The sequence below is a fragment of the Gadus morhua genome, chromosome 1 (genome assembly GCF_902167405.1).
Source record: "Gadus morhua chromosome 1, gadMor3.0, whole genome shotgun sequence".
Taxonomy (NCBI): Eukaryota; Metazoa; Chordata; class Actinopteri; order Gadiformes; family Gadidae; genus Gadus; species Gadus morhua.
In genome coordinates, this window is record NC_044048.1 from 5,836,704 (window position 1) to 5,863,754 (window position 27,051).

The following is a 27,051-nucleotide window of genomic DNA, read 5'->3' on the forward strand; positions in this document are numbered from 1 at the left end:
TTCATCCAGGGACGCGCTGAGACACTAGGGGGCGTGGTAATGACCAACTAGGGGGCGTGGTGATTAGCCGCTTTTTACTGTACGTCATCAACATGCGACAACCGCGGACTCATTTTAAAGGAATAAAAGGGAAGTATTTTCAGCCAAAATAAGTACTTCTTTAGAGGGTGAGTAAAACAGAATACAACATCAAAATAAGCGATGTTAGCTGTAATGAAAAAAAGAGATCATATTTCGAATAATGTCGAATTATTGTTCTAATATTCACATTCTTTTGAGAAAACCAGCGATCAGAGGCCATCTAACCGAGCTGCAGTTTATGTGGCAATGTGCAACAACAACCAATCTTACTCGTGCGTTATGTGTTAAAAACGTTGTATTGTAACTAAAGCACGTCCAAAAGCTTGCACTATAATGTGATTAGCACAGAGACAGGAGTAAAACATCCTGGGTCCTGTTCATGGGCAGCTGTCACCTTACTAATAAGTTGTATTACCTATGTACAACTTATATTTAGTGTACTGTTTATACTGCACGTAAGAATTAAGTTGCACAACTGCAAGCAGAATGTGTGTGAAGTGGGGGCATAATATGCTGTCAACAAATAATAGTGCTTGATCTTTAAAGTCCCTATCCTCATATTTCAAACTCTTATTTGACTCTCTTTGTGTTGCTCTCCTGCAGCTTGGGTTCTGCGCGGCAGGAAGTGCAGCAGGGATGCGGATCCGGCTGCAGGGCTGCGGCCACGCCGCCGGCCTGCTCTCCGAGCTCAACCGCTGCCGCCGGGCCCGGCTGTACTGCGACGTGCTGCTGACGGTGGGCGGCCGCTCCTTCGCCGCCCACCGTGCCGTGCTGGCCTGCGCCGGGTCCTACTTCCGCGGCCTCTTCGCCCGGGCGGCTCAGACGTCCGCCCTGACGCTGGAGTTTGTGTCCCCGGCCAACTTCGAGCGGGTGCTGACCTTCATCTACACGGGGGAGATCCTGACGGACCTCATCGACGTGGGGGTGCTGTACGAGCTGGCGGAGCGTCTGGGCGTGAGTGACCTGGTGAAGGCCTGCCACGCCACCTTCCCCGACATGCAGAGCTCCGCCTCCGACGGCCTGGACTCGGGTGGCCCCGCGGCGGCGGCGGCGGCGGCCTCCGGGGCGTCGGCGTGCTCGTCGGCGGCGTCCTGCTCCTCTCTGTCCTCGTCGGCGGGGCCCTCCGCCGCCCCCACCCCCGCCGCGGCCCCCTCGCCGCTGCTCCACCCCAGGACCCCTCGGGGGGGCGGCGGCGGCGGCGGCCCCCCGGCCCCCCTCCACGCCGCCCCGCCCTCTCTGGACCTGAAGGCGGAGGACGTCCACTCCCACCTGGGCTACGGACAGCTGCCGGCGGCGGAGCCCATGGAGCCGCCCAGAGAGCCCGGGGTGTCGCCGGGGCCCCCCCAGGGCCCCGGTGACACCCCGGCGCTCCCGGGCCACGCCCTGCTGCGGCTGAAGACCGAGGAGGGGGACGGCAGCCCCCCCCACACGGGACCCCCGGGGGGAGGGTACGAGAACGGCGAGGCGGTCGTCTCTCAGAGCGCGGCCGTCTCGCTGCGGCACGACGCCGGCCCCTTCCCGGCGGAGAGCGCCCCGCCCCCCTCCCCTCGGGACCCCCCGGGGGGCCCGAGGGGAGGGGACGGGGGGCGGGCGGAGCCAGCACAGGACGGGCTGACGGAGGGGGTCCGCGGGGAGGCGGCGGCGGGGGGGGAGGAGGAGCAGTGGAGGCGGCTGGCGGACGAGATCATCGAGCTGAGCGACGACGAGACGTACATGGACGAGGACGAGGAAGAGGAGGAGGACGAAGACGACCTGGTGTTTGTGGAGAACGGCGGGGGCTCCAGCGGCGGCCAGGTAACACCGGGGAGGGGGGGGGGCTGGCGGAAAACTGACTCAATTGCTTTGGATTGGGATGTCCCGATACCACTTTTCCCTTACGATACCGATACCGTAGCTCTGGCTATCTGCCCATACCGATATAAGGCTGATACTTTGTTTGACTCTCAAACAAATAATAAAATAAATGGTACTACTTTGGTCAATTAGCCACCTAAAACATCTCAGTAAAGAAAAGTTGAATGGCTTTTGTGAGGGACCGGCGTGGTCGCCCCACGTATCTGGGATACGGCCAACTGGATATTGAGAGTGTGGGCAAAAATGAGGGCAATGGTCTCAGGACTAGGAAAAGTGAAGTTTTATTGTCTCCAAAACATTCACAAAAAATAGAGCAATGTTCCAAAACGAAAAGGAAATGAATGCATCAGTCAGCAAACAAAAACTAAGATAGCATAGCCTAACCAAAACATACGTCTCTCGTACTGGCCTCACGTCAAGCCAGCACCACCTTCCGCCCCGAAACACCAAATGAGGCAGCCCTTAAATAGGGAAATGACAATTGGACTAATCAAGGCCGTATGGGCCAGACCATTAGTCGGGGAACATTCTTTATCTAAAGCTACAAATCCTACATAACTGAACAGAAAGTACATTGTGTGAATACTAAATAAACATGACACTAAATAAACAATCACGAAACACATTTATACCCACACGTTGTGCACAACCTATTGATATTTACAAAACAGTTGTTTTTATCAACACCCCCTGGGCTATTCCCTGATACCCTGATCCTAAGCTCCCTTACCATTCTGCCCCCTACCGGGACGGAAGACCAATTTTACACCAGCCCAATATAATATATACACACACAATATAATATAATAATAATAATAATAATATTTTCTCTAATGCGAGACAGTGAGAAGGGGGAGGATTTCACCTTCTCACAGCTTTCATCCAGTATAAAGATTTGAACAGGGTTTAAAAAAGTCTAAATGGAGTATACAATGTAAATATCCACACCTTTAAAAATAAATAAATGAATGGTTGGAAACAAATAAAGTGAAGAGTTAAACAAATAGCTAAAGTGATGAATTCATCCCGTTTTCAAAACTACTTTATTACCAATTATAACAGTATGCCGAGATATCCCAATGAGGATGATGATGATATCGTCATTCATCAGGGTTGATTATGTTCTGAGAAAACCGTCAGACCCCATCCAGCACAGCTGCAATAACACTGCGCAAAAACCCCCAACTATTGTCACTCATATATTCCATCATAACTAAAGCTAACAGAAAGAGTGGCGCTAGGTGAACATCTCGTACGTCAATCAAAAGTTAAGTATGTAGTTGAGATTCAATACTACAAATGTTGTACAATTTTGAATTATTATTCTATTTCTTATTATTTTTCGGGCTAAGTTCCCCTAAACAGTTTGGACCTTGCTCTAATGCTGCCCTTAAGTTGACATTCTTTCACGGTTTGCACGAATCGTAGTTCAGCCTTTTCCCAAATAACAGACAATTAGTCCAACAGAAAAGGGTCAAAATAAAGATGCACGCCTCTAAACTCTAAACTGTGTTTAATGGCGCTGTTGTTCTGGCTCCCTGTCTGCAGAGCTTTCTTCTAGGTTTTTCTTTTCCTAAGCAGTTGATATTCTTCTTCCTTCTGTTTTCGTGTTTGGTTCTCGTTCCCTGTAAGGGGGCAGAGAGGACAGGACGATGGGGAGGGATATGGGAGATGTTTATGGAGCAGGAAGAAGGGGCTGGGGGGAGTGTTCCTTCCCCTCGCGTAGAGTGAACCCTTGTGAACAGATCCCTGGACATAACGAGGCCTACTGGGGCTTGGAGGTAGCTCCTGAAAGTAAAACATGTTTAAAGCACCTAGTTGTGCAGCAGCCTACATTGTTGTGTGCGGGGAATAGGTTCACTCAACACTCTAAGTGCTTGGCACTTGGTTCTACGAACATCCTCAGTGTACCCACAGCGATATGCTGTTTCTCTCTCTTAGACAGGTGTACTTACTGAATGTTGCTTTGGATAACAGCGTCTGCTAAACGCCCTGACGTCAGTTTAACCTCTCGTTCTTACTGTGTTGCTCTGGATATCAGCGTCTGCTAAACGCCCTAACGTCAGTTTAACCTCTCGTTCTTACTGTGTTGCTCTGGATAACAGCGTCTGCTAAACGCCCTGACGTCAGTTTAACCTCTCGGTCTTACTGTGTTGCTCTGGATAACAGCGTCTGCTAAACGCCCTGACGTCAGTTTAACCTCTCGGTCTTACTGTGTTGCTCTGGATAACAGCGTCTGCTAAACGCCCTAACGTCAGTTTAACCTCTCGGTCTTACTGTGTTGCTCTGGATAACAGCGTCTGCTAAACGCCCTAACGTCAGTTTAACCTCTCGGTCTTACTGTGTTGCTCTGGATAACAGCGTCTGCTAAACGCCCTGACGTCAGTTTAACCTCTCGGTCTTACTGTGTTGCTCTGGATAACAGCGTCTGCTAAACGCCCTAACGTCAGTTTAACCTCTCGGTCTTACTGTGTTGCTCTGGATAACAGCGTCTGCTAAACGCCCTGACGTCAGTTTAACCTCTCGGTCTTACTGTGTTGCTCTGGATAACAGCGTCTGCTAAACGCCCTAACGTCAGTTTAACCTCTCGTTCTTACTGTGTTGCTCTGGATAACAGCGTCTGCTAAACGCCCTAACGTCAGTTTAACCTCTCGTTCTTACTGTGTTGCTCTGGATAACAGCGTCTGCTAAACGCCCTGACGTCAGTTTAACCTCTCGTTCTTACTGTGTTGCTCTGGATAACAGCGTCTGCTAAACGCCCTGACGTCAGTTTAACCTCTCGGTCTTACTGTGTTGCTCTGGATAACAGCGTCTGCTAAACGCCCTAACGTCAGTTTAACCTCTCGGTCTTACTGTGTTGCTCTGGATAACAGCGTCTGCTAAACGCCCTAACGTCAGTTTAACCTCTCGGTCTTACTGTGTTGCTCTGGATAACAGCGTCTGCTAAACGCCCTGACGTCAGTTTAACCTCTCGGTCTTACTGTGTTGCTCTGGATAACAGCGTCTGCTAAACGCCCTAACGTCAGTTTAACCTCTCGGTCTTACTGTGTTGCTCTGGATAACAGCGTCTGCTAAACGCCCTGACGTCAGTTTAACCTCTCGGTCTTACTGTGTTGCTCTGGATAACAGCGTCTGCTAAACGCCCTGACGTCAGTTTAACCTCTCGGTCTTACTGTGTTGCTCTGGATAACAGCGTCTGCTAAACGCCCTAACGTCAGTTTAACCTCTCGGTCTTACTGTGTTGCTCTGGATAACAGCGTCTGCTAAACGCCCTAACGTCAGTTTAACCTCTCGGTCTTACTGTGTTGCTCTGGATAACAGCGTCTGCTAAACGCCCTAACGTCAGTTTAACCTCTCGGTCTTACTGTGTTGCTCTGGATAACAGCGTCTGCTAAACGCCCTGACGTCAGTTTAACCTCTCGGTCTTACTGTGTTGCTCTGGATAACAGCGTCTGCTAAACGCCCTAACGTCAGTTTAACCTCTCGTTCTTACTGTGTTGCTCTGGATAACAGCGTCTGCTAAACGCCCTAACGTCAGTTTAACCTCTCGTTCTTACTGTGTTGCTCTGGATAACAGCGTCTGCTAAACGCCCTGACGTCAGTTTAACCTCTCGGTCTTACTGTGTTGCTCTGGATAACAGCGTCTGCTAAACGCCCTGACGTCAGTTTAACCTCTCGGTCTTACTGTGTTGCTCTGGATAACAGCGTCTGCTAAACGCCCTGACGTCAGTTTAACCTCTCGGTCTTACTGTGTTGCTCTGGATAACAGCGTCTGCTAAACGCCCTGACGTCAGTTTAACCTCTCGGTCTTACTGTGTTGCTCTGGATAACAGCGTCTGCTAAACGCCCTGACGTCAGTTTAACCTCTCGGTCTTACTGTGTTGCTCTGGATAACAGCGTCTGCTAAACGCCCTGACGTCAGTTTAACCTCTCGGTCTTACTGTGTTGCTCTGGATAACAGCGTCTGCTAAACGCCCTGACGTCAGTTTAACCTCTCGGTCTTACTGTGTTGCTCTGGATAACAGCGTCTGCTAAACGCCCTGACGTCAGTTTAACCTCTCGGTCTTACTGTGTTGCTCTGGATAACAGCGTCTGCTAAACGCCCTAACGTCAGTTTAACCTCTCGGTCTTACTGTGTTGCTCTGGATAACAGCGTCTGCTAAACGCCCTAACGTCAGTTTAACCTCTCGGTCTTACTGTGTTGCTCTGGATAACAGCGTCTGCTAAACGCCCTGACGTCAGTTTAACCTCTCGGTCTTACTGTGTTGCTCTGGATAACAGCGTCTGCTAAACGCCCTGACGTCAGTTTAACCTCTCGGTCTTACTGTGTTGCTCTGGATAACAGCGTCTGCTAAACGCCCTGACGTCAGTTTAACCTCTCGGTCTTACTGTGTTGCTCTGGATAACAGCGTCTGCTAAACGCCCTAACGTCAGTTTAACCTCTCGGTCTTACTGTGTTGCTCTGGATAACAGCGTCTGCTAAACGCCCTAACGTCAGTTTAACCTCTCGGTCTTACTGTGTTGCTCTGGATAACAGCGTCTGCTAAACGCCCTGACGTCAGTTTAACCTCTCGGTCTTACTGTGTTGCTCTGGATAACAGCGTCTGCTAAACGCCCTAACGTCAGTTTAACCTCTCGGTCTTACTGTGTTGCTCTGGATAACAGCGTCTGCTAAACGCCCTGACGTCAGTTTAACCTCTCGGTCTTACTGTGTTGCTCTGGATAACAGCGTCTGCTAAACGCCCTAACGTCAGTTTAACCTCTCGTTCTTACTGTGTTGCTCTGGATAACAGCGTCTGCTAAACGCCCTAACGTCAGTTTAACCTCTCGGTCTTACTGTGTTGCTCTGGATAACAGCGTCTGCTAAACGCCCTAACGTCAGTTTAACCTCTCGGTCTTACTGTGTTGCTCTGGATAACAGCGTCTGCTAAACGCCCTGACGTCAGTTTAACCTCTCGGTCTTACTGTGTTGCTCTGGATAACAGCGTCTGCTAAACGCCCTAACGTCAGTTTAACCTCTCGTTCTTACTGTGTTGCTCTGGATAACAGCGTCTGCTAAACGCCCTAACGTCAGTTTAACCTCTCGTTCTTACTGTGTTGCTCTGGATAACAGCGTCTGCTAAACGCCCTGACGTCAGTTTAACCTCTCGGTCTTACTGTGTTGCTCTGGATAACAGCGTCTGCTAAACGCCCTAACGTCAGTTTAACCTCTCGGTCTTACTGTGTTGCTCTGGATAACAGCGTCTGCTAAACGCCCTAACGTCAGTTTAACCTCTCGTTCTTACTGTGTTGCTCTGGATAACAGCGTCTGCTAAACGCCCTGACGTCAGTTTAACCTCTCGTTCTTACTGTGTTGCTCTGGATAACAGCGTCTGCTAAACGCCCTGACGTCAGTTTAACCTCTCGGTCTTACTGTGTTGCTCTGGATAACAGCGTCTGCTAAACGCCCTGACGTCAGTTTAACCTCTCGGTCTTACTGTGTTGCTCTGGATAACAGCGTCTGCTAAACGCCCTGACGTCAGTTTAACCTCTCGGTCTTACTGTGTTGCTCTGGATAACAGCGTCTGCTAAACGCCCTGACGTCAGTTTAACCTCTCGGTCTTACTGTGTTGCTCTGGATAACAGCGTCTGCTAAACGCCCTGACGTCAGTTTAACCTCTCGGTCTTACTGTGTTGCTCTGGATAACAGCGTCTGCTAAACGCCCTGACGTCAGTTTAACCTCTCGGTCTTACTGTGTTGCTCTGGATAACAGCGTCTGCTAAACGCCCTGACGTCAGTTTAACCTCTCGGTCTTACTGTGTTGCTCTGGATAACAGCGTCTGCTAAACGCCCTAACGTCAGTTTAACCTCTCGGTCTTACTGTGTTGCTCTGGATAACAGCGTCTGCTAAACGCCCTAACGTCAGTTTAACCTCTCGGTCTTACTGTGTTGCTCTGGATAACAGCGTCTGCTAAACGCCCTGACGTCAGTTTAACCTCTCGGTCTTACTGTGTTGCTCTGGATAACAGCGTCTGCTAAACGCCCTGACGTCAGTTTAACCTCTCGGTCTTACTGTGTTGCTCTGGATAACAGCGTCTGCTAAACGCCCTGACGTCAGTTTAACCTCTCGGTCTTACTGTGTTGCTCTGGATAACAGCGTCTGCTAAACGCCCTAACGTCAGTTTAACCTCTCGGTCTTACTGTGTTGCTCTGGATAACAGCGTCTGCTAAACGCCCTAACGTCAGTTTAACCTCTCGGTCTTACTGTGTTGCTCTGGATAACAGCGTCTGCTAAACGCCCTAACGTCAGTTTAACCTCTCGGTCTTACTGTGTTGCTCTGGATAACAGCGTCTGCTAAACGCCCTAACGTCAGTTTAACCTCTCGGTCTTACTGTGTTGCTCTGGATAACAGCGTCTGCTAAACGCCCTAACGTCAGTTTAACCTCTCGGTCTTACTGTGTTGCTCTGGATAACAGCGTCTGCTAAACGCCCTAACGTCAGTTTAACCTCTCGGTCTTACTGTGTTGCTCTGGATAACAGCGTCTGCTAAACGCCCTAACGTCAGTTTAACCTCTCGGTCTTACTGTGTTGCTCTGGATAACAGCGTCTGCTAAACGCCCTAACGTCAGTTTAACCTCTCGGTCTTACTGTGTTGCTCTGGATAACAGCGTCTGCTAAACGCCCTAACGTCAGTTTAACCTCTCGGTCTTACTGTGTTGCTCTGGATAACAGCGTCTGCTAAACGCCCTAACGTCAGTTTAACCTCTCGGTCTTACTGTGTTGCTCTGGATAACAGCGTCTGCTAAACGCCCTAACGTCAGTTTAACCTCTCGGTCTTACTGTGTTGCTCTGGATAACAGCGTCTGCTAAACGCCCTAACGTCAGTTTAACCTCTCGGTCTTACTGTGTTGCTCTGGATAACAGCGTCTGCTAAACGCCCTAACGTCAGTTTAACCTCTCGGTCTTACTGTGTTGCTCTGGATAACAGCGTCTGCTAACGGTAGTGTAACCTCTCCTTGGCGCCCCAGGCCCCGGGGAGCACCGTGTCGTGCCGGGCCTGCGGCGTGGCCGTGCCGGCCGACCCGGCCGCCGTGCACACCCACGCCGAGACCCACCTGACGGAGGCGGGGCTCTGCCGGGCGTGCGGGGCCTCGTTCCCCGACCGGCCGGCGGGCGTGGCTCACGCCCTGGCCCACGTGGGCGTGGCCTTGTACTCCTGTGACATGTGCCAGCTGCAGTTCTGCAGCCAGAGCAAGCTGCTGCGGCACCGGCGGCAGGCGGCGGCGGGCTACACGCTGCCCCCCGCCGCGCTCTCCGGCGCCCCCCAGGGCCAGGAGGTGGAGCTGCAGTGTGCCGTGTGCAGCCGGGTGCTGGAGCACGACTTCCAGGTCAGTACATCAGGACCGGGGGCCTCCTCTAGCCACGGGACTCTTATACCAAACTATTAGAATCATTCAAGAGCAACTGCAATCATTATTTATATATGTATGTATATATATATATATATATATATATATATATATATATATATATATATATATAGAGGCCTATATAGAGGCCTATATATTTTTAAAGGAAATATTACACAACTTCACCATATTGTGTCCCCACGTTGTGTGACCACGTTGTGTCCCCACGTTGTGTGACCACGTTGTGTCCCCACGTTGTGTGACCACCAGTGGTGTAGTCTACGTGATACGCAGGTATACGCCGTATACCCACTAGGAACGCACCAGGATTTGCGTATACCCACTTAAAAATGTGCACGGATACGTATCAATCGTCTTGTGACAGATCTTTCACTTCTGTGTTTATTTTTCGGAAATATCGGTTGGGTATAACTGCAATAAAATACTTTAAGCAGGGGAAGTTATCTCCTACATTCACCATTCATAAAATTCCCGCTGCGCGCTCGCGCTCTGCCCTGTCTCTGTTACGAAGCGCGAAGCTGCCCCTGCATCTCTGCACGTTAGTTGGCGGGCCAAGCCCCTCCTTCTCGCGTGTGTGTGCGTGTGTGTGCGTGCGTGTGTGTGTGTGTGTGTGTGTGTGTCCTGTCCTCCCGTATTAATGTGTAAACCACATAATAAGTAGTCAACAGAAGACAATGTTTTAATCCCACTTTATATCTCCTTGTTACTTTTAGATGAGAACCCCTGGCCAGCCTTTCAGACTGGGTGTCAGGCTAGGGAATTTAAAAACAGGCATCCTTGGTCAGAGTGGAGGGAAAAAAAGTTATAGGTAAATGTCAGCCAACATACAGTTGGTATACACAATTGAAATTCATAATGTTAATCACTATGCAAATGAGAGTATAGCTAATTCATGGTCATTTTTAAGGCGCAGTAATTTCACACTTTTACACAATTCAATTACTGTATGGTATGTTAGATAACAACAGTAAGAGCTCAAATTAGAGCAATTGAAAGAGTGTCATCTCCTTCTCATGCACTGGTTAGCCATGGATGTAAACAGTTCATTAAATTATTTTGAGTAGATTTTGTCCTTGTTTAGCATGTGCTATTGCTACCATAGATATACAAAGGACAACTGTTCATTTTTGTGTTCTATTTGTTCATACTGTTATTAAAACTGGTTCTTTCCATGATTGTTGATAATCGTTATACTCTTAAATCAGCGGGTTGTAGACCCCTCCGTTGGTGAGTGTGGTGCGACACCCCATAAGCGCCACACACGTACACGTACCGGTCGGACGGGTTTGTACGAGGCTGGGAGGGAATCATCACAGTATACCCACTACAATAAAATAGACTACACCACTGGTGACCACGTTGTGTCCCCAGGCGGTCCGGGAGCACCTGCTGAGCCACGTGTGTGTCCAGAGCCTGAGCTGCGGCGTGTGCCACCAGCCCCAGCTCTACCTGTGCTCCCTGCTGTGGCACACCCTCACCCACCTCGCCCTGCCCGTCTACACCTGCCCACACTGCGCCCACAGCTTCCTGGAGCGCCCCCTGCTGGACAGACACATGGCCACGCACGCCGAGGAGGCCGCCGCCAAGGAGCGGGAGCGGAGCGCGCTGCGGGCCTTCAGGGGCGTGTCGTCGGGGGGCCTGGAGGGCGGCGGGGGCCTGGAGAGCGGCGGGGGCCTGGAGGGCGGCGGGGAGGAGCTGCAGTGCTTCCTGTGTCCCCAGAGGTTCCGCTCGTCCTCGGCCTTCCAGTACCACCTCGGCCTGCACACGGGGGGGCCGGGGGCGCTGGGGCCGGGGGGGACCGGGGGGGAGGGGTGGCTGGGGCCGGGCGGGCTGGGTCCGGGGGGGCCGGGGGGGGCGGGAAAGCGGCGAGCGGAGCAGCCCCTGGAGTTCCTCTCGTCCCCCTACCCTTCATCCTCCTCCCAGCGGGAGGCGGGGGGGGGCCTGGTGAAGATGAGCTGCCTGGGGCTGGGCCCGGGGATGGGCTTCGGCCGGCTGCCCGGCGGGGGCTCTGAGCTGGGGGGCTCCGAGCTGGCGGCCGGCGGCGGCCTCCGGAACACCAAGTGGTACCGCTGCCGCTACTGCGGCAAGCGCTTCGCCCACTCGGGGGAGTTCACCTACCACCTGCGCATCCACACCGGGGAGAAGCCCTACCAGTGCAAGGTGTGCCTGCGCTTCTTCCGCGGGCGCTCCACCATGATCTGCCACCTGAAGACGCACGCCGGGGCGCTCATGTACCGCTGCACCGTGTGCGGCCTCTACTTCTCCACGCTGAAGCTGGTGTCCTCCCACATGGAGCTGCACAAGGGCCACCTGCCGGCCGACTTCAACATCGAGCAGACCTTCATGTACAACGACCACTCCAAGGAGCCGCTGCTGCTGCCCCCCGGGGACCCCTGACCCCTCCTGGGCCCCAGGCCCCCCCCCCCCGGGGACAACTGACCCCCCCCCCCCCCCCCCGGGACCCCAGGGGGACAACTGACCCCCGGGGGTCAGGGCTCGGGTGGTGTCTGGCGTGCCTAGGTCCTACACTGGGGGTCAGCTGGCTCTCGTTCTATTGTACGACGCTCAGCGGTTGTGGTGCCGAGGACCACAGGAACACACCGCCCAGCACTCGCGCTCCAGGGTAGGGACTCCCGGCAAAGCGTCTCCCATTCCAGTCCCAGAGTGCAGCCGTCGGTCCCTCTCTCACAGCTGGGTTACATGTTGGCTCGCTGCTCTGAGCCCACACTATAGCTCGGGAAAGCTGTTTTTAATGCTCCGTGGTCACCAGATTTCCCGCCCAATCCGTCAACACCGCATATGGGGCTATTCGGTATTCAGTGGGTGTGTGTGTGCGTGTGTGACATCCCGAAGACTCTGATCAGCGTTCAGATTTAGTCGATTCCTCCGAGTCCGCTAGATGGCAGTGTTTCTAGTGGTTTGATGTGTGGTTGGACGTCTCCAGACTGTTTCACAGCTCTGATGCCTTTGGGAGACCCGCCATGACCGTCTGATAAACGTAGCACCATAATGTAGCATACCAAATGTATATCTGAATGTGTGTAGTCCTTGTAGCGTGTGGCGTCTTTCAACCGTTTTTCTATGTTTCCAACACACCAGGTTTTGAGTTTACAGCATCACTTGCCACTGTAGATGTATTGAGGCCTTATTAGTTCAAATCGACCCACTCCGTCTTGAAATGTTGGGTTTTGCTACTCCAGCTAAATTAAAATCCTAAATGTACATACTATCTGAAAATATATATTTTTGTTCTAGTCTTATCAGATACCATCATAATGTTGCACTTTTATCCAATGAGTTAATATTTAGTGTTCTACATGCTATCTTGGTACATTGGTGCTGTAGAAACCATGATGCTCACTGGCATCTTATCATGCCAGACATAGAAAGTGATTTTGTGACATCTGATACCTTAAGGTTTATTAAACGGAATCGGTACTGGCTGTGAAAAGGTTGAATAGTACAAACTTTCTACAAGGTTCCATGTGTATAGTTAATGTCTGTTACCATGTATATCTGTATGAGATCCTAACTATTTATTCTATTTATGTTTTTTTTAATCATTTTATAAAGTAACAACTTTGAGCCGTCTTTGTTTGTTTTATTAGTAAATAAAATCATTGTTCCTGTTTCTTCCATTTTGATGTGTATTTGGTGTTGTTCTGCCTCATCATCACACTTCCAGTGATGAATGGGCACATTCTGGGTTTTATCAGCGCGGGTGTGTGACCTTGGCCCAGGGCCCTTCCTGCTATTGTGCTATCGTCGGCGCGCTAGCGGCCTCCTTCCTCTGATTGCTCCGACAACACCATGGAGGTTCAGACAGAGGAGCTGGAACATCCTCCTTTATGCATCCCCCGCCGCAAAAAAGAATTCTGGGATTTCGTGATAAAGTGATATTTTTTCCTCAATACTTTGGGTCGAGTAAATAAAATGTTTTTTATTAGTAAGAAATGGTGATAATAAACAACAATGTTAGAGCATTATTCAGGAACAGATGAGTGACCATAAATGCATAACAAGTCTGGAATCAGGACGTAAAGCTTCCAACGACCGCACCTTAATGAGGGTCTACCTAAACCTGCCACCCAGCTGCTCCTCATTGATTCAGTTATTCTTCATATTTACTGCCTGTACGACATTGAACTGGTATTGCATTTCCAAAGAGTCCGTCCTGCTCGTCCGGGGGGCTGCCTTTGTCTTGGTATTGTCCATTTACTAAAGAGTTTTTGTGGGACTCAAAAGCATGAAGGAATTAAAAATGTCCTTACATTTCTTTATTTGCGAGCATGTTATTTAAAGTCAAGCGGGTTATATATTTAGTTTAGGTGAGCCTATTTTTCAAAGATTATATCATTAAGTTCTTCCATTGAAGTTTTGTAAAGCGTCAAGAGGCCTTGGGTCTCACATGAACTTTGCTGACACTAGGATGGAGCTGGAGGCTCGCCTCTTGAGATCACTCCTTACGATCCGACTTCAGAGTGGCTCGTGCTGCTGTTGCTGATCCGACGCGGTTTGCTCTGACCCCTTCCCCCGCCCTTGCCCCCAGAGTCTGCTTGTTCCCCCAGCTCTGTAAGCCCTTCTCTCGGTATGTAGCTCACCACCGCGTTGACGAGGTTGTTGCGGAAGCTCTTGCTGAGGAAGTTGTATAGGATGGGGTTGGCCACGCAGTGGAACAGAGACAGGCACTGCACCACGCTGTAGCAGAAGTACAGTAAATCCACCGTGTTGCACTCAAAGAGCCGTGGGTTTAAATCGTCTATGATGATCAGCAGCATCACCAGGTGGTAGGGCAGCCAGCAGACGATGAAGACGAGCGAGTACACGTGGACCAGCCACACGTCCCGTCTCCCCTGCACGTCGGGCGCGCTGCGCACCGCCCGGGCGATCAGCACGTTGCAGCCGACGATGATGGTGGCGGGCAGGGCGAACTGGAAGACCAGGCCCAGAAAAGCCACGGAGACAAACCACTCCACGTAGCTGAACTGAGGCATCATGAAGCAGCCCGGCTCGTCCCACTCCAGCAGGTCCATGTGCACGTTCTCCAGCAGGGCCAGGAACAGGCAGAGCAGCCAGGTCCCGCCGCAAAGGAGCCAGCGGCGAAGGCCCAGCGCGGGGAAGAGGGCCGGGGCCGAGGGCCGCACCAGGGACCGGTAGCGCTCCAGGGTCATGAAGGCCAGGAAGAAGGAGCTGCCGTAGAAGTTAATCAGGTAGAGGAGGTTAGTGACCTTGCAGAGGAAGCGGCCCCACAGCCACACCTTGTCCAGGGTGACCTCCATCATGTAGAAGGGCAGCACGGCCACGAGGCTCAGGTCCGACAGGCTGACGTTGATGACGCAGAAGAGCACGCCGCTGGCCGCGCGCCGCCGCCGCCAGTTGACCCACACCACCAGCAGGTTCTCCAGGAGGCCCACCATGAAGATGAGGAGGTAGAGGAGGAAGAGGATGATTTGCCGCGTGTCCGTGGCTAATTCGATGGTGCAGATGAGGAACCAGGGGGTGCCGTTGACGAACAGCTCCGAGTGGTTGGTGTGGTCGGCGCTCATGGTCTGAAAGCAGAGCAGGTTTCAGAGGGGACGATACATTTAGGTCTGCTTTCGGTGGGGACGGGATGAGGGTTTCATATGTTAACCGAGGTGTCGCAGTAGAAGCAGGAGGCGCAGGGGATGAATAAGAATGTTCCAAAAGCTTTTTTGGGAGGGGTAAGTCAATACCTTATGTTAAACATTTAACAAACATGAATACCATGCCGTGTGCAAAGTAAGGGCACATTTGAAGCTATACATCCATTTACAATTAAAAATGTAATTGCATAATCCAGATATATCAGGTTTAATAAATTGGGATGATGAACAAAGTTCCATAATTGAAAGCTCTCACCTTGGTCGGGGAAGGAGGTCCTCGTGGGCCTCAAGTCTGCTGGAGAGTTTACAGCGGTCTGCTAGGAACCCAAATACGAATGCACAACTTGTGCGGCTTAGGAATATCTTGGCATTAGATGGAGCCTCATCCCACCCACTGGCCATTTACACACCAGCAGAGGATCTCACAAACGCAGGCTGTGACAGGACATCCTGAGTGAGGAGCAGGAAAGCACACACGTCGAGAGGCCCTGGAGGTCATCACACCGAATGAATCGATTACAGAGCAGGGAAAGCTGAGGTGGTCGAAGTGGGGCACGTGGATGTGCTGATGGGGAGGGGGTTGCGTCAAGTGGTTGGAGGTTAAGGGACTCAGCCAAGGAAGCAGACTTTTGAGACGCACACACACACACACACCAAACCAGTAGCCCACCCATCATCGTTTGGATCAACAGGTTGTTTCCAATGCTCCGACTGCTTCCCTCCTCATGCAAATGCATGGGTTTACAGAAGGATAACTTGTTTTATAACAGTGCCTACCAACTCCTACTTGCGGTTATGCTCCTGTTTCATGTCAATACCACAGAACGGTTGGTGCGATAAGGAGTCTGCACTGGTCTGGTCTAATATCCCTCTGCAGTTGGTCAGCACTTTGAAGCTTGTGTAAGAGCACTCCCTTTCCCTCCTGGATTCCTGTCCCCTCCACTCGTTTCCTTTTGTCTCAGAATTCCTCTGCACTTGTAGCAACAGGAAGTGGGCAGTCAGCACAATTACAACTGGTGAGAAAAGAGAAGGGCTCTGACCTGCAAGGCCCCGTTGTCAAGCACTGGTAAGAGACAGACCACCTGGACTGACAAGATACAGGCCACTAGGACTGGTGAGATACAGCCCACTAGGTAATGGAGCACCAGCAACTTCCCCTGATGGCGTGTGTGCAGTGCTTGGAGAACAGGCACACATTGTTCTGTTAACGCACAACAGTCAGGATAAAGAGAGTTCCGCTTTATCGATCTCTGAAGCAGTTTTCGAACCGTATGAAACGAAACAATACAATCGGCTTCCCACAATCACTCACAATAAAGCTCAGACAACAAATGATCAAAAGTTCTTTGTAAAATATATTTTGGTCCAAAAGCTGATTAGCAAAAATGCATGATGTGCAATCATACCTTCATGAGGCATTATACAGAGAAAACATTTTGTCTTTCCAGTGTATTAGGTTGCTATGATATTACTCCATTACTTTATTAAGGCTAATTGCATAAAGCTGTTCAAATGTAGTGTTCTCTTCTCACATTTAAGACAATTGTAACAAGCCAACACCAATGGTTATGAAATACACTGATTTACCCCTAGTTACATGGGGGGCTTTCTTACTCATCACAATGATCAGTTTGCTGTAAAACATTTAACGAATGAACCCCATGGCATTACAGAGGATCAGATATGGGCCAACTCTGCACGTGTGTGGGAGGTTAGTCAACAAACTTATTCCGCTTCCCTCGCGTTAGTTTGTGCGTCATCAGCGTTGGTCAGACTAGCGTTGGCTGACATTGTAGGTGCACTTTGGTAGAGGAGAGTCCCTTTGTGGGCTGTGACGGGTCACAGGGTTAACTAAACTGACCCGGTTGGATTCTCTCTGAATCTTCGAGGAAAACCACAATACATCACTCAGTTAACTATAATTTATGGGGTGGAAACACGGTTCACAACACCTTCTCAAATACTTCTCAAATACTAATCTGGCAAACTATTTGAAAAAGAAAAAAAGCCTGATTTAGTCTAATCGTTTCTTCTTTTTTAAAAATCTGATGGTACACTTTTGGCACATCTTCGTGAAGCAAACAAGCAAAGGGCCAATTTCTATATAGAAATATTAAGCTTATTTTGTCATCTTTAAATATATGGACCCAGTCTGATTCATGAAACAGCCAGTTCAAAGTAGCTTTCCTAATTGTCAAGACAGTCGGAGTGCTTTTCTTCATTAATGTGGAATCTAATTCACTGATGTCACCCTTTCAAATAAATAGATGCATAAGCAGTAGTACACATTATTACAACAATGGAAGTAGTCTGATCCAAATGTGCTTTTTTGGTCGATGGTAACTAGCATCACAAACAAATGGAAAGTTCATTTGGATCTATAACAAAAAAAATCACGTGAACGCATGCTGGATCAGACCAATCACGGCCTTGCGTGTCACACTACGCTATGCAAAGATGTTTGAGATGAATTCACGAAACCGCTTGGCGTATTGTTCTGGGTGGACCGTTGAGATCTCAGCTCCGGCCTGTAGAGAGGAGACAGACCAAGACAAGCGGAGGTGAATACAGGCTAGTGATCCGTGGCCTCCAGCCCCTCCCTGGTGATCCATAGTCCACTCACCCCGTGCTTCACCGTCTTGGCTGCGTGCGCGGCCTTCTTCTTGGTGTCGTACTGAGTGAGCACGTCGATCAGGCCCATGAAGTACACCTCCCGCTGGGGGGCTCCTGGACATCAACACATCCAACCTCAGTGCGCCGCTTCTTCACAAAACACAGCAATGACCACGCACCCACTGCATCACGCACCGACGACACTACTTTGAATTACAAATGATCTTCTCAGTTGCCCCCGATTGAATTATTAAGTATTAGGGCTGTAACGATACGCGTATCAAACCGAAAATCGCGATACTCAAAGCCACGATCCTGTCTCGCGGTGTGAGAAGGCAGAAGCGCGATACGCCCTTTCTAACTCTGCTGTCAAATTGTCCGATTGAAATTTGCTAATAATTTGTCTAAATAATAGTCTGCTGACAGCGCCCCCTCCTATCGATGCCGTAAGTATGCGACTGCAATCCTCCGTGGCTACGGAGGATCGCATTTCTCCACAGCCGTCGAAGTGCTCATATGCGATATGAACGACATTTATCCAGAGGGGCCTGTGTGATCCTGTCTCTAGTGTTTTGTGTGATTTGACTGGCAGTTTGTCTGCTTATAGGTCGGAATGAAGCGGCCACCGATTATTGACAGGATGGGTACTTTATTCTACCGGACTCGTTCGCTTCTTCACTAGACACACGCGCTACCGCTCGCTCTCCTCGCTCGTCCACTCACTCGCTGACGTCACTCACACACGCATACGCACATTGCCATTCTGGCGCACACATATGCTACTCGTAACGCCTCGTTATTGCGACGTTCATGACATTCAGGTTTTTCTCCATCTATTGAAAGTTAGGCTATTAAACATGTTGCATTCTATACGGCCTGATTATGTCATTATTTAAGCTACATAGCCTAATAAGAAGTGCTAATAAGGATATTTGACTAAACCAACCAAACAGTTGAAAAAAGCATCCTCCCACACGTTATTTCTTTATTCATTTAGCTATACTTTAATAGTATTCTTTCTGTTCAAATCTGTTCAGTGTTCCAAATTATTTGTTATTAAATGTTACATTAAGTTAATTGGTATATAAGTGTTGTTTAAATAAAATGCTTTTTAAATTTCAAAAAATCGTGGGATGTATCGAACCGTGGGTCAAAAATCGTGATACAAACCGAATCGTGAGTTTGTGTATCGTTACAGCCCTATTAAGTATACTAAATAAATTAAATCCAGCAATCAAAAAAGCTCACCAACAGTTGTTGGAACACTTGGCAAGCCTTCTGTCTGATTACACCTGAAGAAACTTAATACAATCTCAGAAAACTTGAAGACACTTAAATAATTTAAATACTAAAAGTGTAACATCTAAACATCACACATTTTTTAAATGGCTACGTTTCCTTGTAGAGCAGCAAGCAACACATTGATTCTCCCTCACACACCCACACACCCTTCATCAAAACAAAAAACCGGGTGCAGGAAGATGGCTTCTTGTAGACGCCTGGCAGAATTCATTCATAGAATAAATCTGCAGCTCCCCAATCAGTTTGAGGGATACTAGAAATGCCCAAAACACGGTCTACATCTCAATGGGGATAATTGGACTCACTTTGCAGGAGCTTTCTTTGTTGTGAAGTCAGTTTAACCTGTATTATACAGACTATTTTAGTCAGTTTAACCTGTATTATACAGACTATGTTAGTCAGTTTAACCGGTGTTATAAACAGTACGTTAAGTCAGTTGAACCTGTATTATATACAGTCTATGTAAAGTAAGTTGAATCGTATTATACAGACTATGTTAAGTCAGTTTAACCTGTATTATACAGACTATGTTAGTCAGTTTAACCCGTGTTATACAGACTATGTTAGTCAGTTTAACCTGTGTTATACACAGTCTATGCGGGTAACAACCACAAAGGAGCTCCATTGGCCAGGTCTTCATGTGCTTTACACTGTTGTAGAACAAGTGGGATACACTTCTTAACAGCCATTTGAATCCAACCTTTCGAAACGAGAGAACGCTTAATGGTAATCCTAGCTGGACAAACAGGTTGAACCAGTTACCTACTGCTTATTGGGTAATAGTCTCCAGAATATTGCATGGTGTGATGGCATTGAAATGTGCGCAGTGCCCGACGCACAGCGCTCCACGGCTGGTCTGGTCTTATTCTAACTGAACTTATTGCGGAATGGCGATATTATCGGTATCGCGGCGCGGGGATTCCCACCCCGACTGAACACATACCTGGGACACTGGAGATAGCGTAGACGTCTACGTAGGGGTCAAACTCCCCGGGCCCCAGGGGCTTACAGGAAGACATGTACCCCGCTATGCCCTCTGGAGAGGTGCCGTAGGAGGCCGCGGCCGGGCCCGGGGCCACGCCGTTCTCCGTCTCCAGGTCCTCGTCGTTGGACGCCTCGTCGCCCTCCTCCTCGTCGCGCTCGGCCCGGCCCACGTCGTGGATGCCCAGGAGGAGGCTGTAGTCCATGATCTTCAGCTTAACCAGGAACTGGGGAGGACAAACCCGTCAACCGTTTGGGCAAGGTTTATACTGGCCCTCTGTGGTTAAGAGCAGTAACAACAGTGGAACGCCCCCTCCCGCCTCGTACCTCCACATCCCTGTTCAGTTTCTCCATAACCTTCTCCTTCTGCTCGTCAGTGACGTACACTTTCTGCATGTTGTTTCTGAAGTCCATGTCCTTGAAGGTAGGGAGCTCCTTGCCCTAAGGAATAAAACTTAATTAAAACTCAATCAAATAAAAGTTGATTAATAGGTGCCCTTTTGGTGAAGAGACCACTGCTGATGGGTTGGAGACATACCCTCTCTTTGTCGCTGGCTTCACGGGACACCAGGGAGCCCTGTGAAAAAACACCTCCAGTTTACTCTTATAGCCCCAATGGTTGAGGATGTCAAAGTGTCAAAAAGGGAGCCGAGATACAGGTCCTGAATCCATTCAGATGAAGTGTGACGAGCTGAGTGGACAGCATGCAAACCTTGAGGTCGTATTTCCTGTGCACCACAAGCCTGTGGCTGAACATGTTCCTCATGACGATCAGGTAGGTCTCCTCGTTGTCCACGGTCACGCGGTACATCCCCAGGAACTGGGGCAGCAGGGTGCTGCCGTGGCACTTGACGATGTGCTGGAGGAACAGCATCACACCACATGGATCAGCTGGCACGGCAGCTGGGCGGGGAGGGTGGCTGCATGCCCCCAATAACTCTTCACCAGCTCTGGTTTACATGATCGGCAGTAATTGGAACGCCTATAGCTGGAATTACATTAGTCGATTTTTTCTCCTGAAGAATTTTTTTCTATTTGAGCATTTAGTAGGCGGTTTTCCCTAAAGCGAAAGTACATTTGAAACAAAAATATATCGCCTCGGGTACAGTAAGGATGTTCATAGAACCAAGTGCAAAGCACTAACAATTGTGAGGTTAACCCAATCCCTGTATACAACAAAGATAGCTAGGATAAGATGCTACACAACTAAGTACTATGACTAATTGCGACATACAACATGCGTACATAAAGTGCCAGGACGTACAATATACAACAAGTGCGTAGGAGGGGTGGGAGGGGTTGGCTATGCAGAGTCTAGGTGAACTCTGAACAAGAAGATGCCACAGCTCAACAAGCATGTTTTGGGTTGTTGATAGAAGACCACGCTCACATTATCATGTAATGATGGCTTGTAATGGTTAACCACATTACCATTGCAGACAAACTGGCTTCAAAATAAATGGTGCCAATATAATCAATATATTGAAGTTATAGGGAATAGCTGGTCTGTGACGTCATCAAGTCTTTTAGCTGTCTATCCTGGCTACTGTTCATACTTTAACCCACACCAGTATATTCTGAACCAGTTCTCAAAAGGTGTGCTTCATTTCAACATTGGGATTTATTCAGGAAACTGAACACAGAGCCCTCCTCAACTCCAGATGTGTTTAGGGTTTCCTCAGGGTACACCTGCCCTCCTCAGCTCCAGATGTGTTTAGGGTTTCCTCAGGGTACATGTGTATCCCTGGCCAGCTTTTCTCATTAACTGTTGCAGCGATCTGTGTCTGCATCCAGGTTTGAAACGCGTTAACAACTATAGTTGATAACACGGCCCTGACCGTAACGACTGCTACAGAGTCGCCTCTAGCCCACTCTCTCACTAACCAGATGGCCCCGCCTCTGATGGACTAAAGTTGGGCACCTATTGATTTAACTTCAATACTCGCGGCGTAGTACTGATGTCATTCGGTTGTTACTCTTAAAAGCACAGAGTGCGGTACCCAATCCTACTCCTGGCTGGGCTGAAATATCGGTTACCAATTATTTGTCAAGACTTTCTTGAACCGATTCTGCCAAAGGGCCTGTATTCCAAAAGACGAAAGCGCTATATTTGCAAGGATCATTTTGTGCTCACAAAATGATCTTTGGTAGAAATTGTTCAAGGAAGTAATTGAGACTTTTAATAAAAAACAGTTGTTTTAGTGAAGCCAGGCGAGACGGATAGGATGGTTTGATCACCCAGACGAGTACTGCCCTTTAAAGACCATATTAAACTGAAAGGTTAACCGTATTAGATCTGTTTAATATGAATTTCTATAAGCATGCAATTATTCTGCAAGGCAGAATAATTAAACGCACATAGGATTACTAGAAATAGAAACATTCTGTTTCACTGTTGATCAGGGACCATGGAGCCAACAGCTACTCTATGAACTAACTCTGTAAGCTAGCGTCAACAACTAAAATAAACATAAGATCAGAGGAGGAGCTGAAACAAAATGGATCATCCCTGCAAAAGCCTTGTAGATATCAGCAGTCTGTTTGTAGTTACTGTACCATCTACAGAATAGCAAGGCAACCAAGTCAAAATTCTCCCTACTTCATCAAAGTAAATTGATGGCAGGCCACCAACGTCAGCGGGGTTTCCTTCAGCTCACTCTCGTATGCAAGTTGTATGGAATTTATCCAACAGCTTTTGTTCTCTTTTGGGATCAGAACAAATGCTCCTCCACAGCCAGTTGGCCTCCATTTACAAAGTAAAATGCTGCTGGACGCAATTAGGCTGGCCACCAACCAATCACTGAAACGGGTGACACAGCACTGAGTGACATCTTTCTTCTCAACAAAAGCTTTAAGTGCAGTTATATGTTGTTCTTTTAGTGAAAACGTGTCGTCTATTTCTTTAATACTTTCTCAATAGCGGAATCAACATCAAAGGCAGCCATCTTTGTTGTTGTTGAAATGCCTCTACAGCACTCCTCTGCACTATCATCAGATTTATCCCGCCTCATATCAGGTAAACAGTTGTGATTGGTCTATCTTGTACCGGGCAAAAACCATATTGTATGGTAGGGGAGCATGACCGTATCTGCAGCACAAATTAATGCTTAGTCTGGTTCTCATGCTACCTTAGAGCATGTTTGAGATCTGGCCTGATAATATGTCATTTTAACATTGTAAACATTCAATCAGTGCTGAACGTCCATTACTTTGGTAAATATATAAAGAGATAGTTGTGTAAACAGAATCCATGTTCAATTGTAATAACATGAAGACAATATTGTGGGGTTTCCAAAAGATCTGTAAAAAGCTACTGCTGCGAAAACAATGCTCTGATTCAGATGGGACCCAGTGGATGGACCCACCCCGACAGAGATTCCACTTCTCCTCCCACTGTTCTATCTACAGAACCCCTGGCTGCACATTCCAACCATCAGCAGGGTGTCGTCTGGTGCACAACCTCGTTTCATCCAAGAACCACCGCCCTCAAACAGAGGCATCCATTCAAGGGACGTTTATCAAACACGACATTCATCTCACACACACACACACACACACACACACACACACACACACACACACACACACACACACACACACACACACACACACACACACACACACACACACACACACACACACACACCTGATGGTACTCAGACAGGATGTTGTGCATATCTGCCACATCCTCGCTGGAGATCTGCTTGACCACTAGGGTGTGGTCTTCAGAGTGGAGCAGCAGTCCCTCTCCCTGGGCTTCTGCACTCCGAACAGGGGGGCTCCGCGTCAGTGAAACCTGACGCAGAGTAGCAAACAAAGTAATGGCAAAATTTAACTTCTAGTCACATTGTGTATTTGCTGAAGAAGCTTCAGAATGATGAGAAGTAAACGACACAACAATTCACAATTACCTTAAGGTAAATGCTGTAATCAATTTGGATGGTACGCTGGTACGTCCCCTTTTGGTCGTAGTATATTTCCCATTTCCCATTGGCTAATCATTGTTATTGTTAGCTACATAAATATTATCTCTTTACGGGCGCAGCCATCTTTGCTGATGAGTAGTACGTTCGGCCTCGCTGAACTCGCTCTACTTTCAAAGCGACGAGATACTACGACAAAAAGGGGGTGTGCCTCGGTAAAATGCAGCAAGAAAGCAGGGAGATTTGCAACTTACAACTTGCACGTACCATCCAAATGGATTACAGCAAAAGCAGTTGGATGCTGGATATTCAAATATTTATGTATAGTTGATCATAGAGGATTTCCAAACAATTCCTAAAGAGTTCAAGTTCACATTATACATCACCACATTATTCACATACTTGGTAATCCAAATCCTCGATCCCAAACCGTTCCCTCAAATTTCTGAATACCTGAGGACAGTATTCTTTGAACTTAAAATGCCCTGGGAGATTCTCTCTGAAAGAAATGTTAAAAGAGGAAGATTTAAGTTTTCATGAATGTGAATTATCCAAGGTTTAAATAGATGTAGATCAATCGAGGATAACACCGCCAAAGTTCTGCCCAGCAATGTGCTACAGTTAAGTTATCTGTGTATCATACTTGTTGAAGAGGTGGTTGTTGACTTTGATCTTTGTGTTTGCTTTGAAGTCATCGGGCAGCAGCATCACGGGGACAGGCACCTGGTTCAGATCATTGATCTGCAGAAGCAAAAATACATGTATTGTGGCGGTTAAGCACAGCGCATGGAAAACATGCAACTAATTGCATGTGTTTAACAAACTATTAACCCGATGAAGTTGGTTTATAGTAATTTATAGTTTGTTCTCCAAAAATAATTGTGTGTGCACTTTGTTAATACAGACTAAGTTTGTTGTTAGTGTTTGCACTCCATTTACAATAATAAAAACAATACTTTTGTGATTTACCTTTAAAGCTTGTCATGCGTTTTATCCTGCATTAAGTGTAAAGCAGATTGCTATCTCCATACATGCATGCATTACATACATTCAGTGGGGAATCTAACCCGGGTCACACAGGTGGCAGGTAGACATATTATATATATATATTCTCTCACCTTACAGTGATCGCTACCTTTAGCATATCAATCACTGCAGTGGTAATGAAAATGTATTCAGATTTAGCGTTTTGGTTATACATTAATACATAAATCATAACACTGCTTTCCCAAGCATGATAATAACTACTACGAAACAGTTCAAACATCCATCGACACACCAGGAGCTGGAGCACAGTGCAAGTGTCCAGAATACTGCCAGTAGCCTCAACCTCCTGATGCCGTGTACTGCAGCAGACAGAACACTTCAATCACATGCATTGGTTACATAGCGTTGAGTTAGCTTTGTTTGCTCTAACATTAGCTCGCTACGATGCTAACCAGTTAGCTCTGAGCGACTCACCGAGTGATTGACGCCCCACATCAACACGCTCAGCACGGGGTCGCTCGCACGGAACACCTTCACCTTCTGCTGGACGAAGTGTTTCTTTTTCGTCTTGGTTTTGGGGGCCAGTATGACCATGGGACTGGAGATGGCCCCCGAGTTGCCGAGAGAAGCCATCACAAGGTGCTCTCGGCTCGTATGTTCTCCTCACTGACGGCTAGCGACTAGCCAACAAGCTAACATACAGTATGTGTTCCCTCGCACAACTTAGCTGTGCCTACCCCTTAAAGCCAAACGCGGACGGAAACGTCTGCTTAAAAGTCGGAGTTTTTGTAAGTATACGTATACAGCTTATCTAAGACATATTCTAGCAAACTGACTTTTTTTTAATGGATCGCAGGTTGACAGACAGCGTCATAACTTCACCACCCGCCCCGCCCACTCCAGCACCTGTACCCCACGTGGTCCCCCTGGAGTGACAGGTGAACCGGCCAAAGAGAAGGAAACCCACACGATTCTTAATTTGACCTATAAATGGAAAGGGGTCAAGATCAATTACCATTTTTTTCGTTCTGTTTTTATAATGGCGAATAATGATTGCGTTATTACAGTTGGCCTATTGGTTACCAGTAATTCAGGATTATCTTTCAGCCTGCACGGCTCAAAATTATCTACTCAAAAATCTGGTGTTTGCTATGCAGATGGTCTGTTATAATCATTATACCTTCTCATTGCCCGATGCTCTTGATTATATTAATATGGCCTACATGAATATGTAATGACACATTTACTGTTTTTTAATATTGATGATCATCTTTTAAGGATTTGCCTTAATTAAAATAATTGTAGGATGTGGGGTAATTAGCTTTCTACCCATATGCTATTAACCTATACATCTCCAAGAATAGCAAAAGCACCCATGTGGCTGTGTGATTTAAGGAATTGCGTCTTTCACTTCATTTCTTTCAAGAGCCTATTTAGGATTTTATATCCATGGATATTATGTGCAGTTACCGTGGAAACAGGCATGTATTGGTTCCCTAGGTGGAAAGACTTGAGTCAATTATCAAAAAAGCAGCATGAAATTAATGTGCCTATTAGGTTTGGCTTGACTGCTGAGAATGATCTGCTGTTTCTGTGACAGCACAAGGATTATGTAGGGCACAGTCATGAACAGTATAACATAAAACTGAAAGGAAGAGACACATTTCTGGACAGACTTTGCCTTCCAATGGAGTGATATTAGTGTGAAATCACTATTTTCATCTTTTCATCATCCTTCTTATATTATACATATATTATCTATATATATATTCATTATAATTGTATAGGGGAAAAAATTAACAAAACCATGGCTGTTATATTAATATATGTGTTTTATTCTTGTTTTTTTTATCACCAGTATATTTTCATTTTAATATTTGCATCTTACAGGTCCTTCATACATAGACCTATACCACCACAGCACACATATTGGCACAAGAAGATTGGTCAGAAGTCGATTCGAGTCACACTTTTCCATCACGCAATTGAATGGCTTTTCGCGAGGACTTGGGAAGGACATACTAAGACAATAACAAATAGAATATTTTTTCCCTCATTTAAATCAAAATGTGTATGCTGTTTCAACTTAAAAAAATATAGAAAAGTAATATGGACAATCCCAATGTAAAAAAACAAAGCATAAATAGGAAAACAAAGTGAGCTGAAACCATAAAATGTACAGCAGTTGAGTAGTGAATGTGTTTAGCCATAGCGGTGCCTCTGAAGCACGATATCTCTTCCTAACATGAAATAAAATAATCTCTGTCTTTAAATA

At 47.8% G+C, this 27,051-nt stretch overlaps 4 protein-coding genes across 4 annotated transcripts in view; 1 reads left to right on the plus strand and 3 right to left on the minus strand.

The window, feature by feature from the left end:
* The first annotated feature begins 85 nt into the window (after positions 1 to 85).
* zbtb39 (zinc finger and BTB domain containing 39) lies at positions 86 to 12,984 on the plus strand. Its single transcript, XM_030352430.1, has 4 exons — positions 86 to 167; positions 685 to 1,875; positions 8,945 to 9,304; positions 10,718 to 12,984. The coding sequence occupies exons 2-4, from the start codon at positions 718 to 720 to the stop codon at positions 11,741 to 11,743; spliced, it is 2,544 nt and encodes an 847-aa protein (XP_030208290.1). The 5' UTR covers positions 86 to 167; positions 685 to 717; the 3' UTR covers positions 11,744 to 12,984.
* Positions 12,985 to 13,266: 282 nt separating this feature from the next.
* Positions 13,267 to 16,067, minus strand: ackr5 (atypical chemokine receptor 5). Its single transcript, XM_030352455.1, has 2 exons — positions 15,227 to 16,067; positions 13,267 to 14,895 (listed from the first exon to the last, which is right to left on the minus strand). The coding sequence occupies exon 2, from the start codon at positions 14,890 to 14,892 to the stop codon at positions 13,810 to 13,812; it is 1,083 nt and encodes a 360-aa protein (XP_030208315.1). The 5' UTR covers positions 14,893 to 14,895; positions 15,227 to 16,067; the 3' UTR covers positions 13,267 to 13,809.
* Positions 16,068 to 16,305: 238 nt separating this feature from the next.
* pip4k2ca (phosphatidylinositol-5-phosphate 4-kinase, type II, gamma a) lies at positions 16,306 to 25,719 on the minus strand. Its single transcript, XM_030352442.1, has 10 exons — positions 25,251 to 25,719; positions 24,433 to 24,530; positions 24,192 to 24,288; positions 23,513 to 23,662; positions 20,579 to 20,725; positions 20,405 to 20,443; positions 20,194 to 20,307; positions 19,829 to 20,093; positions 17,594 to 17,697; positions 16,306 to 17,498 (listed from the first exon to the last, which is right to left on the minus strand). Exons 1-10 carry the CDS (start codon positions 25,407 to 25,409, stop codon positions 17,418 to 17,420), a joined length of 1,254 nt encoding a protein of 417 aa, XP_030208302.1. The 5' UTR covers positions 25,410 to 25,719; the 3' UTR covers positions 16,306 to 17,417.
* An 869-nt stretch (positions 25,720 to 26,588) lies between these two features.
* Positions 26,589 to 27,051, minus strand: part of igfbp6b (insulin-like growth factor binding protein 6b) — a 5,100-nt gene continuing 4,637 nt past the window's right edge. Inside the window, exon 4 of the mRNA XM_030352467.1 lies at positions 26,589 to 27,051. This exon is cut by the window's right edge and continues 1,116 nt beyond it. The gene's annotated coding sequence lies outside the window, so the exon portion shown is untranslated.